General features: G+C 39.6%; 2 protein-coding genes across 2 annotated transcripts; both read left to right on the top strand.

The window, feature by feature from the left end:
* Nucleotides 1-5,232: 5,232 nt before the first annotated feature.
* On the top strand, nt 5,233-7,446 carry LOC145479269 (ryncolin-1-like). Its single transcript, XM_081457584.1, has 3 exons — nt 5,233-5,671; nt 5,960-6,343; nt 6,600-7,446. Exons 1-3 carry the CDS (start codon nt 5,620-5,622, stop codon nt 6,863-6,865), a joined length of 702 nt encoding a protein of 233 aa, XP_081313710.1. The 5' UTR covers nt 5,233-5,619; the 3' UTR covers nt 6,866-7,446.
* Nucleotides 7,447-10,246: 2,800 nt separating this feature from the next.
* Nucleotides 10,247-12,749, top strand: LOC145473085 (ficolin-2-like). The gene is made up of 5 exons (XM_081455014.1): nt 10,247-10,297; nt 11,008-11,059; nt 11,173-11,207; nt 11,279-11,522; nt 12,487-12,749. Exons 1-5 carry the CDS (start codon nt 10,247-10,249, stop codon nt 12,747-12,749), a joined length of 645 nt encoding a protein of 214 aa, XP_081311140.1.
* Nucleotides 12,750-13,142: the final 393 nt, after the last annotated feature.

Raw genomic sequence — 13,142 nt, forward strand, 5'->3', positions numbered from 1 at the left:
AAAAAATACGCTTGGAAACCTTGCGGTTGCGGTCAACACTGGAGGCCATTTGATTCGAGTTTTGAATGAAAGGAGCGTTATAGACGGTGGAAATTTGTGACTTCTGTGGTTGGTGATTCTCAAATCAGCTTACCGTATAGTATCGGAGACACCTTTTGGCTTATGGCTGCGATACAATTGGCCGCGAGTTGTAGTGTGCTATACTTTGCTCGCTCCTGTGCCCTGAAACGGACTGGAACATTCGCGTCGGAAAGCAAGGTTATGTATTTATTTTAACTGATTTTAAGAAGTGATGTTTTAACGTTTCATTCCTGAAATCAATCTGCGTCAACAATTATCTTGAGACTAAGAAAAGTTGAATTTTTTAAACCAATTAACCTCATAAACATTTTGTTGATTGGGTCGACTGAGACTGCTCGAGTATATTTTTTGAGTCATTTTCTTAAAAAAAAGAACGGCTTTTTCTTCTTCCTCCTGCTTTTCGTACCTGATCAATGCCTCGACAAGACGTTTTTGTACTAGCCTGCAGAACAGGTGGATTAGCGGTCAGAGAGCGAAACGCGATACAGAAACCTTATCTTTCGCCCAGTCACGTAAAATATTAGCTACATTCTCAAAAGTTTCCGCTATTTTAAAACACAGAACAAGAGAATCTCTAACACAGACGGAAAAACTTTGTAATGATGACGTTAATCGTGCGTCTGTCCTCTAATAGATCATAGGCGAGAACCAATCAAAATACGAGAATAATCTGGGTTTTTTTATGTAATTAATAAATTTGACGTCAGATTTTCATGCGTCTGTCCTGTTATGGATAATGAATTTCGTCATACAATTGTCAAAGTGGCTGTGGATCTACGAGGCGATCCGCAGACTACTTTGACAATGTTATGGCGAAATTGAGTGTCAATAACAGGACAGACGCATGAAAAACTGACGTCAATTTGTTTTTTAAAATAACAACATCCCTTACAATCTCATGGGTCTGTCCGCTTATTGACGATGAAAATTAGCCAATGAGCGCACGAGAGTTTCTGCAGTTATTGTAAAATTGTGTTCAAACCCAACTGTCCCGACACCCATTCGGAAAAGAAGACAATGGATGTATTTGTGACTCACCAGGCCCTTAAATTTTGCTGTTCCCCGTTGATATACTCACGAACGTTTTGTAAACAGACTTCTTTCGGTTCCCTCCCTTGGTTGAGCTTTAGTGAACGATATAACTTAGTGTCTATCCGGAAATAGTAAGGCCCTCAGATTTGACCTAAAAGTGTCAAATCAGTGTAACTTAAACTAGTATGGGATCATCTAGGACATCATATGATCATTTTTCATCACCACTGTTTCTTGGTAGGAGTTTTGCGTTTCGGACCGTTTTCATGTACCGTTTACGTGGACATAATTCGTTTTTTTGTTTTCGAAAATTCAAAGTTCGAGTGCCGTATAACAAACTGTATCCTAGCATAAATATTTGGTCCAGGATTTAACACAGCATCGCCTAATAGTAGTAAAATAGGTCTGAATGCAGAGTCTGAATTATTGTATACGTAACAAGTTGTATGAGCCCTTGGACTTTTGACCCTGATAGGTCTGACAGTAATTTTCGCGCGGAACCACCATTTCGTATTGTTATCCTTGCGAAGGAAGAGGTTGACTAAGCGAGCTGATGTAAGCAAGTACTCGACTAGAAACTTGCCACAGCTAAATATCCCTTTTTTTAAAACTAGCTGCTACTGGCCAGAGAACATATCATTATAAGACTGTCTGAAACTCTTTAGAGTCTACCTTACGTTTTTGAGAATCCAGTAGCATTTTAAAAAAGACCCCGAGGCATAAACGTTTAAGAAAATTCTTAGCTTCCTAGATTATTGACTAACTTCGGGGCGGAAAAACGCGGAGCTCCTGATTACAGTAAGTTAACCTGGCATTAGCGAGCGATCCAATCGAAAACCAGTACTTCAAAAAACACGTGAGCTCAAGTAGCTAAAAACCTGAGCCCGCGATATGGTCAAGTGATACTGGTCGGATACCTTGTTTTGACAGCTGTCAATTAGCAATAACATGAATCCAACATCAAAGACGTACCTATGTTTGTGGTGCTACTCTTTACTGCTACTCTTATTTTTCAAGGTGAAGGGATCGGCTCGCGCAGGCGCAGTGCAAGTAGCGTACGCACAATCACGTGACAACCGAGTTTTTGGGCCCTGGTTACCAAAGACTCTAAGGTATGAAGCTCCGCTTGCGCGACTTCCACGGGCAGGAGCTCCGCTATAATTGTAAATTTTAAAGTTATTGTTCCTGAAAAGCTCTGGTGGAGACGAGAGGTATGTAGTTCTTCTAAAAGCCTAAAAAAACAATGCACGTTTATAGTGTTCAGAGCTTTTTTACCAGTGTTACTCAGTAAAAATTAAAGTTCGGTCTAAAAGAAAAAGAAAACGAAATAGTATTGTTACTAAAACTTTCTAAAGCATTTAAGATTTTGGAAAGTGCATGAAAGGATGGACCAGCATCTCATCCAGGGGGGTGTAGAAATACTCCTAGTCGTTTCATACCACAGAAACTGGGAGAAGCTCCGGCCTGATGGGCCACTGGGCTCTTATACAGACTTAACGTTACGTTACGTTACCTCGCCTTACCCTACCTTGTGATGCGTTCCTTTACGTTATATAAACAATAACCTCCATTTGGTGCCAAAATATGCGCGAATATTTGTCTCAACACATTATCTGTTCGAGAAACGAACAGTTTTCCGTGAGCTTTGACGAGCAGATGATTTCCAAGGACAATTTTCCGAATTCATTATATAACTGAGAAAACTACTTCATTGTGATTGGGTGAGAGGAGGCACATGTATCGTTAACTTTTAATTTGCACTGCAGTGATTTTTCCGGCCACATTTAATATAAATGAGTAATCGTATGAAAGCTCAATCAATTAAGTATTTACACTACGAGTGATATTTGAAAATCCTTTCAAATTGAACTCGCCTAAAGACCCCTGCAGTTTGAGTGGATTTTCAAGTGTAAATCCTTAATTACACTCGCATTCATACGATTACTTATACATATTTTCGCACCAAATGTAGGCTATTGTGCTTATTATCCTTCAAACATTTTTGGTAACGCGCGTCGTTTTGAAAATTGGGGAATATCACTCGAATATTCCCCATCTTTGGCGAGGGCATATTCAGTCACGTGACGTGTTTAGACCAGTCGTGGGCGGGCAAAAATATTGATGGATTATAAGTTTTGATCATGATATGCCAACAACGTTGAAGGCACTGAACACTGTCGGAGGGTCTCACCTTTCTATCTACAGAGGCTCTTTAAAAGAAATGTTAAAGAACATAGACTTCAGAATAGTCCCTTTAAAAGCAAAAAAAAAAAAAAAAAAAAAAAAAAAAAAAAGGAAAAGAAAAGAAAAGAAAACACGTTTATAGTGTTAAGAGCTTACCATTTCTATCAGTGTAATTAAAAATTACAATTCGATCTAAATAAATATTTTTTGCAGCGCGATTAATAAAATTAGATTTCTAAATCAATAAAGATTTTACAAAGTTCGTTTTCACTAGAAACCGGCGTCCAACCGCCTGTTTATAGAGCCTTAAAAATTTTGATGAATGTGAATATATCAGTAGACAATAGTATCGAAAAATTAATCATTTTCATTTTTTCTATGCTTCACTATAAAAGATATCCTAATCTACATATCTGTAAGGAATGAATGCTAGAATTTAACTGGACATTTATTCGTTTACTTTACGCAGCTTGGGTGTAATATTACATCATCTTGCAAAATCACTTTGGATCCAAAAAGTTGTCTGTGTCGTCCCTTATTGATAACCTGCCCATGCTTGGAGCCTTGTATGTTGAAACCCTTCTGAGAAGTGCTTAAGCAACCTTAAGTAAAGATTAATTTGAGTTTCCATCACAGTATGTTTCCACAACATAACAATAGTAAAACATATTTCAGTTACGCTTCATACATTATTAAAACACAAGTAGTGCAAGATGTTTGATGGAGTGAATACAGGACTTCAAAATGAAATTTTCATTTTTCCTTTCTGCAGTTTTTGTGTCTAAAATTTTCACATCTCGAGTAATTGCTTCGGACGAGAACTCACTGTCCCGGCTTGTTCTGACTCGTTATCATCGCCGACTCAAAGGCTTCACTTTTAACACATTTCACTCTGCTAGTCTGGTATCTTGTGCTTTGCAGTGTCAGAGAAACCCTCGGTGCTTTTCAACAAATTTTCGCAAAGCTTCGACTTTTGAGGAGACAGACGGAATTTGCGAGTTGAACGACAGAGGAGTTATGCCGCCTCAAGCTATCAAAGGAAGGGAGTTTGTACATGACAAAGAAACAGTTTATTCTCAATTTTACGACAGGAAGGTAAAAACAAATGTGCTGCTATGATATACAAAACAAAATGATGCTTTGAGCGTACAAAGTTTCGGGGAGGTTCAGTAACCACAGCGGCAAGGCCGAGGACAACGTCGATTAAATTTAATTTATATTCTACGAAATAATTTCGCTATTTTCTGAATATGTTTAATATCTCATTTCAGTATTAGAACTATCCTCAGCTAGGTATGTAAAGACATCGCTCCGTTCCAACCAGAACTGTTGTTTATTAGTTTCGCGTCATGGCTGATGTCCTCCAGAAAAAAAGCAAGATTTGGTTATCTTACGTTGTTGTTTCCTCAGAAGACAGTTAAATACACTATGGCGAAGAAATTTGAAAACACAGCTTTATTTCTTCGGTTAGGCCTACCGTCCACACTTATCCGCCAACAAAACGGAGCTTTTGAAAAACCCTCTTCGAAACGCCGGCTTTGAGTTTAAGTGTGGACGCAAAAAAATAGGAAAACGGAGCTTTTCAAAAAGGATGACATTACGATAAGGATCTCATTTCCTTGCCCGAGTTTTCCTCAACAAAAATCGGAGAGGAACGGTGTTTGCTGCCTTTTCAAATTTCTCCGGCGTAGTGTGGACAGAAAACATGCAATGCGTTTTCAGAGTAAGAAAGCCGTTTTCAAATTGCTCCGGCGTAGTGTGGACGACGCCTCACAAGACAGCTACCTGTAAGAAATGTACTAATGAAGGTTTACAACGTACGTGCATATATTGAATGGTCTGCCATCGTTGTGGCTTGCATATATCCTTAAAGACATGGACTGAACCTTTTTCTCTCTCCTTCAAATCACAAGTAAGGTGTTTGAATGTCTTAAGCTGAGTTACTAAAACATCTTGTTCAGTTTGGCATTGTGGATAGTTGATTGGTAAGGGTCATTTGCATTTTCTTTTATTGTCAGATTATATATAGTACACGACTGTAGTTTGCCCGAAATATGCAATCAAGTTGTTGTACATGTCGAAACTAAGTGTTATCTAACATATAAACCCTGAGAAAAGTACAGATGTGTTTACCACACAACGACTTCTCGCCGTCCAAAGCTAGCTAATCATACATCATGAAATCTGATTTACTTATGACTTACAGAATTCTATAGAGAACTCGAATAGTTACTTGTTACTTTTCATCCCCAAACGTTCGCCATATTACTCCTAAATTCTTCTTTCATTTGTCCACAGTACAATTGTCCGCTGACTGGATGCATGAATGCAGACTCATGCGTGTTAAATGAAGTGTCGAAGGTTTACGAATGCAGTAAGTAGGTACCGAATGGAAAATATTATGGTTCTTGTCTCCAAAGTCGCTTGGTGTCTTAATTGTCATGAATTATTTTGTGTATCTTGAATAAAAATATACGCATGAAACCTTCACCCTGCTTCTGTCCTTTCATTTACTCTTCATATTCTGCGAGGGGAAAAGCCCAAGCAGACAAAAGATGTCACTACAAATTTGGACTGAGCGCGGGTGGGGAATGTACCTAACACTCTGCACTATCTACCGTCCATAGGCAGGCAGTCACTTTAATTCAAATCTCCATTCCAGCTCCTATGAAAAGCTGTGCTGACCTGTACAATGCTGGTAAAACAAGCAGTGGTGTTTACACAATAGACCCTGATGATTCAGGAGCCTTTGATGTTTTCTGCGACCAAACGACAGCTGGCGGGGGGTGGACAGTGTTCCAGAAGAGAATAGACGGTTCTGTTGATTTCTACCGCGACTGGGCCGACTATAAGAAAGGCTTCGGTAACCTAAATGGCGAGTTTTGGCTGGGACTGGACAAGATACACCGCCTAACCAACAGTGATACTTTTAAGCTTCGAGTGGATCTGGAGGACTGGGAAGGAGAGACCAGATTTGCCGAATACGACATGTTTGCAATTGGGGATGAAGCTTCTAAGTACATTCTCAGTCTTGGATCATATTCAGGTACATCCTTCAAGTTATGAAGCTACAGCCAGGATCTAATTTTGCGACCTCTTTTCGTGCATTGCTAGTAAACGTTAACCGAACATATTTCAGTCTATACACGCTGTTAAACACAGCAGAAAAACAAATTTATAAACTAGTTGATTTTATCTGTCAATGTAAATTGTGGCGAAATATAGAATGTTGTGTTCTGGTGTAAACGTATGAACTTTAAACCATTTCATTATCAATATTCATGATTTTGTGTGCTTTTCAGGATCGGCTGGTGATTCTCTTGTTAGGCATCGTGGTTATTCTTTTACAACCAAAGATCAGGATAACGACTGTTGGGGTAAAAACTGTGCTGTGATCTTCAAAGGAGCCTGGTGGTACTGGGAATGTCATTACTCTAACCTGAATAGTCTGTATCATCAAGGTGGTGAACACTCATCATATGCTGATGGTATCAACTGGATGCACTGGAAAGGATATCACTACTCCATGAAACGAGCTGAGATGAAAATCAGACCAGTTAACTTCTAAAACTGGTGTGTTTTTGGTTTGCCTTGCACGTGTGAATGACTCTTTTGTCACACAGTTTTATAACATTTGGCTCACTGTACTGCTTTGAAACATTATAAGTTGCTTCAAGAGTCTAGATAACAAACCTGTTAGAACTTTTAGGCACTGACGATTCCGGTCTTCGTTGTTGCTCCTGGGTGATACTATATAAGAAAGTGTAGTTAGCTGGCACCAAGTTAGTTATTTTCACCAAATTAAACCATCGTGATATATGTGAAAAAAGGTGTGATCTTTACAACAAGGACTGAAGGAAAAAACGGTTACTGGAACGCAAAATGTAATGTCTTCGACCCCAACTGTCGCGACTCTCATTTCCAAAAGAAGACAGTGGATGTATAATTGATTAAATATGCAGTTACATTTTTCTGTTCCCCGTTGACATATTCTCGAGCCTTTTGTAAATAGACTTCTTTCGGTTCCCTCCCTTGGTTGAGCTTTACTGAACTATATAACTCAGTGTCTAGCCGGAAAAGAGGAAGTCTGCTATAAGCCCACAGATTTTCGGTCTAACTTAGACTAGTATGGAGTCATCTGGAATATGATCCCGCATTTCAGATTTCAATTCGGTTTCCAAGCGTTCGTCGCGATTGTTTTGATCTTGGGTGATCTTAGGAAGTCTTTGGTCTTCGCAAGTTTATGGAACTTGCACAAGGCTTGGTCCATAAACTTGCAACAACAAAAAACAACAAAATCAAAACAACAAAATCAAAAAACTCTACTAATATTGGTCTAATAAGGATCTTAGTAGCTTGTTCTGAATAAAATTTTTTTGGGGGATCTATGGTCGAAACGTCGTCGGATGTTCTCCAAAATCTGCATAAATGTTCAAAACTGATTGGGAATGATGTAATGACATTTGGATAATCTTGCTAGAAAATCTTCCTTCCTTCGAATCCTTGTTAAGCCGTGGTGCTTTTTTTTTTGCAAACTCACTGTCAAAGCAAACCAAATATGAGGCAAATCTGAGCGATCTGATGGGTTTTTTCTGGGTAGGGGTTTTGCCATAAAGAACGTTTTCATGTACCGTTTACACTGTCATAAGTCGTGCTTTATTATTATTTTTTAACGAAAATTCAAGGTTTCAGTGCCCTATAATAGAGTACTTCCTAGTATACATATTTGGTCGAGGATTCAACTCAGGATCGTATAATAGTTGTAAAATAGGTCTGAATGCTGAGTCTGAATTGTTGTATACGTAACAAGTTGTATGAACCCTTGGGCTTTTGACCCAGATAGGACTGACAGTAATTTCCACGCGGAGGCGCCATTCGGTTTTGTGATCCTTGCGAAGGAACAGGCTCACTAAGCGAGCTCATAGAAGCAAGTACTCGACTAGAAACTCGCAACAGCTAAATATCCCCCTTTTAAAATCCAGCTGCTAGTGGCCAGAGAACTGAACATATCATTATAATACTGTCTGAAACTCTTTAGAGTCTACCTTAAAATTTTGCGAATCCGGTAGCAACTTTTACGAACCCATCAAAATTCTTAGCTTCTAAGAAAATTGACCAAGGTCGTTTAATGATTGGAATTTTAACTCGGGCCTCCGTAGGAAAGCCCGAGTCTTAAAATGCAAGCGTTTTGGTCGCCAAAACGGGGGTTATGGTCTCAGGCGTTTCACGCGTAAACCGTGGAAACCGGGTACGAGATATGCAAAACAAAACAATGCTGTGTATGTACAACTGAAGTACTGGGGGGTTTCAGCAACCACAGCAGCAAGGCCGAGGACAACGTCGATTTAATTTTATCCATATCCTACGAAATATCTTCACGATTCTCTGAATCTGTTTAGTTTGTTTGTCGGTATTAGAACTGTATTTCTTAAACTCATAAAATTTATCTCGTTTAAACAAGGGAAATCATCACCGTGACGGTGTTCAGATATCTGATCTTTATTACCATAGATCTTTAAGATTTTATTTCTCCGTTTTCTTCTTGTAGTTGTTAGTTTCGATTGACAAGATATACCAAACACTCAAGACCGTGTTTGACCACGTTACGAAACACCCGGAATTTCGTCAAAAATACTCCACTGCGTGTCGTGGTTTCAACTCTCTGCTCGGTGTTTGAAAATGTGGTCATATACGGTCTTTCGTGTTTGATATAGTACTCTGTTAGCAGCTAGCTATGTAAAGACATCGTTCGATTCCAACTAGAGCCATTGTTGATTTATTTCTCGTAATGGCTGACTTTCTCCAGGAAAAGCAAGATTTGGGCGCGTCCACTCTAGGCCTGAGAAATTTGAAAACTCAACGTGACATCTACGGTTAGGCCTGCCATCCACACTCAGTATAATCCGTCAAAAAAATGGAGCTTTTCTAAAACGCTCTTCAAACCGGATGAATCTGAAAACCCCGCCGTTGCGTTCTAATGTGGGGGGAAAAATTTTGAAAACGGAGCTTTTCGAAAACTATGACGTCACTATAATCATGCAATTTCCCTGCCCGAGTTTTCCTTCAACACAAATCCAAAATGGCCGCTGATTGTTGCCAAAATGAGCAGTGATTGTTGCGTTTTCAAATCTCTCCGGCGTACTGTAGACAGGCGCACTGTAAAATTTTAACCGAGGTAATATCAGAAGAAAACGCTTTTTTTTGTATTGATTTATTTTTTTCAAATGCGCAGCCTCTGACGCGAACTTGTCGAAACTTGAAATAAATATATAAATTCCAAACTTTTTACCGATGTTAGGGCCTCGGGTCGCCTGTTAATAGCTATGGCCCTGAGAGTGGTATGGTCTGCGAGGCAACTATATTTGTGTTTCAGATATTTTCTGCCGAGGTTTAGTTAATTTTGGCCACGCCTACAAACATCTTGTGTCAACTGGTGAATAAGCTAAGCGAACCTAGAGCTCTCTTGTCCTGTCTGATCGGGCTTTTTAGCCTAGAGTTTTTTCATTGGATGGAAATTTTGTTGCCTGCGTCGTCTTACGAATTGCCGGCGGCGAAATGAAGTAGCATTGGAACTTATCCGGCACGAACATTCCCACAAGTTTGGTGCTCAATTACAAAAAATATGGAATGTACCATTCAAAAGACACCTTTAAGTTTTGATAAAGATTGCTACTTGTTAATTTTCATCCACATAGAGATGGTAACTTGTTAATTTTCATCCACAAACGTTCGCCACATTCGATCTCCTTTATTCTCCTTTCATTTGCCTACAGCACAATTATCCGCTGACTGGATGCACGAATGCGGACTAATGCGCGTTAAATGAAATGCCCAAGGTTTGCGAATGCATCGGTAGGTAGGAAAATAATTAATGGAAATATTACGCTGATTGTCAAATTGCGTAATGTTTAATCTTGGAAACTTTTATCACGTCCATGTGATATTAATCATGGAGTTTGTTTTCAAACCTGGTATTTCATATCAAAAGGTATACCAAAAGGTATTATTTCAACTTTTTAAAATTGTTCTTCCCAAGACTTGATTTTCCACTGCAAAACTTGTATGTATACTGAAAACTCGAGTGACTGAAAACTTAAGTTTCTTTTCCTTTTCTTTTCTCATCTAAATTTTGTAGTTATACTTTAGTTTGTAGGTCCACACCAGTTTTTTAGTTGCCATTTAATTACCTACATGACAAAGAAAGTATTGTCTTTCTGTCTTTCTGTCTGTCTGTCTGTCTGTCAGACATTGCATTATTGGTATTTATTGCGCCGAGTGCACTATTGGGATGATCCAGTGGGCTGGCGATGAAGGGGCTGGAGTGGGTTGGGGCAGGTACCTGTTTGTACGGCGTAAAAAGTGTTGTACATTTTTTGTCAGAAGACCCCTAGTTCTCTTTGTGTTACTATTCTTTGAAGAACAAAAGCAATTTGCTCTTTACGCGCGCTCAGTTAAGTGGACTACAGACTACAGACTACGATATCGACTACAGACGAAGTAAACGACACATTTCTCGCGAACGCTGTCTGCTTTTCCTTGTGGTAGGACCATACGTTTGAGAATGGCACGGTTAAGGTGATACGCTTTGCTCCCGTTTCCAGAACCACACAGAGTGATGCTCTGATAAGTTATTTTTGTACCTTGAATAAACTTAAAACATAAAACCTTCACACTACTTGTCCTTTCATTTTCTGTTCATATTCTCCACAGGAAAAAGCCCAGGCTGACTACCGATGCCAATACAAATTTGGACTGAGCACAGGTTGGGACTGCACATTGCACTCTGCATTACCTGAGATTATCTCACGGCACTAGTTGATCATGAAGTCACCGTTCATACGCAGGCAGTCACGTTAATTCAAATCTTCCTTGCAGCTCCAATGAAAAGCTGTAATGACTGTACAACGCTGGTAAAACAAGCGGTGGTGTTTATACAATAGACCCTGATGGTTCAGACGGTTGAGGGTGCACTGTGTTCCAGAAGAGGATAGACGGCTCCGTTGATTTCTACCGCGGCTGGGCCGATTGTGAGAACGACTTTGGTAACCTGAATGGCGAGTTTTGGCTGGGACTGGACAAGATACACCGCCTGACCAACAGTGATACTTTCAAGCTTCGAGTGGAATTAGAGAATTGGCAGGGAGAGACCAGATTTGCCGAGTACGACATGTTTGTAATTGAGGATGAAGCATCTAAGTGCATTCTTAGTCTCGGATCATATTCAGGTACATCCTACAAGTTATGAAGCTACAGCCGGGATCTAATTTTGCAGCCTCTTCTCGTGCACCGCTAATGAACATTAACTAACTTAAATCAGTCTATAAACGGTGTTTGTTTATTTGTTCGTTTCCTTTTGAAGAACGAACGAGTTTGGCTCGTTGTGAAGATCGGAGTGATACCATTAAAGGAGCTTAGTCAGGGCACATACGCGGTTATTTTTGCAACGCAAAAAATTAACTTCAGTTTCAAGGAAACTTGAAAATAGTAGTTACGAAGATATAAAGAAAATTAGTATAGGTAATCATACGGTTCCGAGTTCAATTTGGAATTAATTTGCACGAGTGAGTTTTTCAAAAAGCTGAAATTGCACGAGCCAGCCGATCAGCCGATCAGAATCGAGTAATTTTTTCATGCATATTATTGAAGAGATAATAATAAACCATTAAGGAACGTGTACGGTTTAGGATGGTGAAGCTTAACACGGATTACAAACCTCAAACTTGAAATATTTAGGCTAAACTTTTCAAGCAGCACAAATGACTTAGCTCCTTTAAAGGACCCTAGTCAGCCTCAGCCATTTTCGATGTAATGGAAGTTATTGATATTGCTTTACTGTAAGTTGTGTTCCTGAAAGTATATTTAATTATCCTTAGTAGTTTCACACTGATTTCCTTCGTTTCGACATGCTCCGAATAAAATATAATAGCCAAACTCTCGCATGTAAACAAAAAGAAAGGTGTGGCTGACTAGGGCGCTTAAAAAGCGTAAAGCAACAAGACAATTCCACATATTCCACGAGCGCGCGTTGGATATGAGATAAGCAGCCACCGAAGCGCGTTGCGCCGAGTTGGCTCAGTAATCATCCCATATCCAACAAGCGCGAGTGGAATACTAGCAGCTTTTTACTAAACACGAAACATACTTTTATTTCTAAATCCTCATCTATCTTCGCGATTGTCTGCTTTTCAGGACTGGCTGGTGATTCTCTTTCTACTCATAGTGGTAAACGCTTTAGCACCAAAGATCAGGATAATGACAGCAGCAGCAGAGACTGTGCTGCGGAGTTTAAAGGAGCCTGGTGGTACAAGTCATGTCGTCAGTCCAACCTGAACGGTTTGTATCATCACGGCGGACACTCTTCAGTTGGTGATGATGTCAGCTGGTATCACTGGAAAGGACCTAATTACCCCATGAAGCGAGCCGAAATGAAGATCAGACCAGTTATCCTCTAAAACTGGGGCGTTATTGGTTTGCCTCGCACAATGAGTGACTTTATTGTCGCTCAGTTTTATAATATTTGACTCACTGTACCGCCTTGAAATATTAAAAGCTGCTTCAAGAGGCTAGATAGCAAACTTGTTAGCCTGACGATACCCTTCTTCGAAAGTGCAGTTAGCGGACACCTATTTAACTCTGGTAACCAAAATCATGATACATATGAAAAAAGGTTTGATCTTCACAACAAGGACCGAAAGAAACAAAGGTTATTGCACCGAAATATTAAATGTCTCATGCATCAACCGACCCAACTCCCATTCCCAAAAGAAGACAATGGATGTATCTCCGATTCACTATGCATTTAAACTTTTGTGTTCCCCGCGGCTATTTTCTCGAACCTTTTGTAA

The sequence above is a fragment of the Orbicella franksi genome, chromosome 2 (assembly GCF_964199315.1).
Source record: "Orbicella franksi chromosome 2, jaOrbFran1.1, whole genome shotgun sequence".
NCBI classification, from domain to species: Eukaryota; Metazoa; Cnidaria; class Anthozoa; order Scleractinia; family Merulinidae; genus Orbicella; species Orbicella franksi.

Coding starts and splice junctions, on each gene's coding strand:
- LOC145473085 (XM_081455014.1), top strand. CDS start 10,247: ATGGAGTTTGTTTTCAAACCTGGTATTTCATATCAAAAGGTATACCAA. Junction 10,298..11,007: donor ATCAAAAGGTATACCAAAAG/GTATTATTTCAA, acceptor TATTCTCCACAG/GAAAAAGCCCAGGCTGACTA. Junction 11,208..11,278: donor GTAATGACTGTACAACGCTG/GTAAAACAAGCG, acceptor ACTGTGTTCCAG/AAGAGGATAGACGGCTCCGT.
- LOC145479269 (XM_081457584.1), top strand. CDS start 5,620: ATGAATGCAGACTCATGCGTGTTAAATGAAGTGTCGAAGGTTTACGAA. Junction 5,672..5,959: donor GTCGAAGGTTTACGAATGCA/GTAAGTAGGTAC, acceptor TCTCCATTCCAG/CTCCTATGAAAAGCTGTGCT. Junction 6,344..6,599: donor CAGTCTTGGATCATATTCAG/GTACATCCTTCA, acceptor TGTGCTTTTCAG/GATCGGCTGGTGATTCTCTT.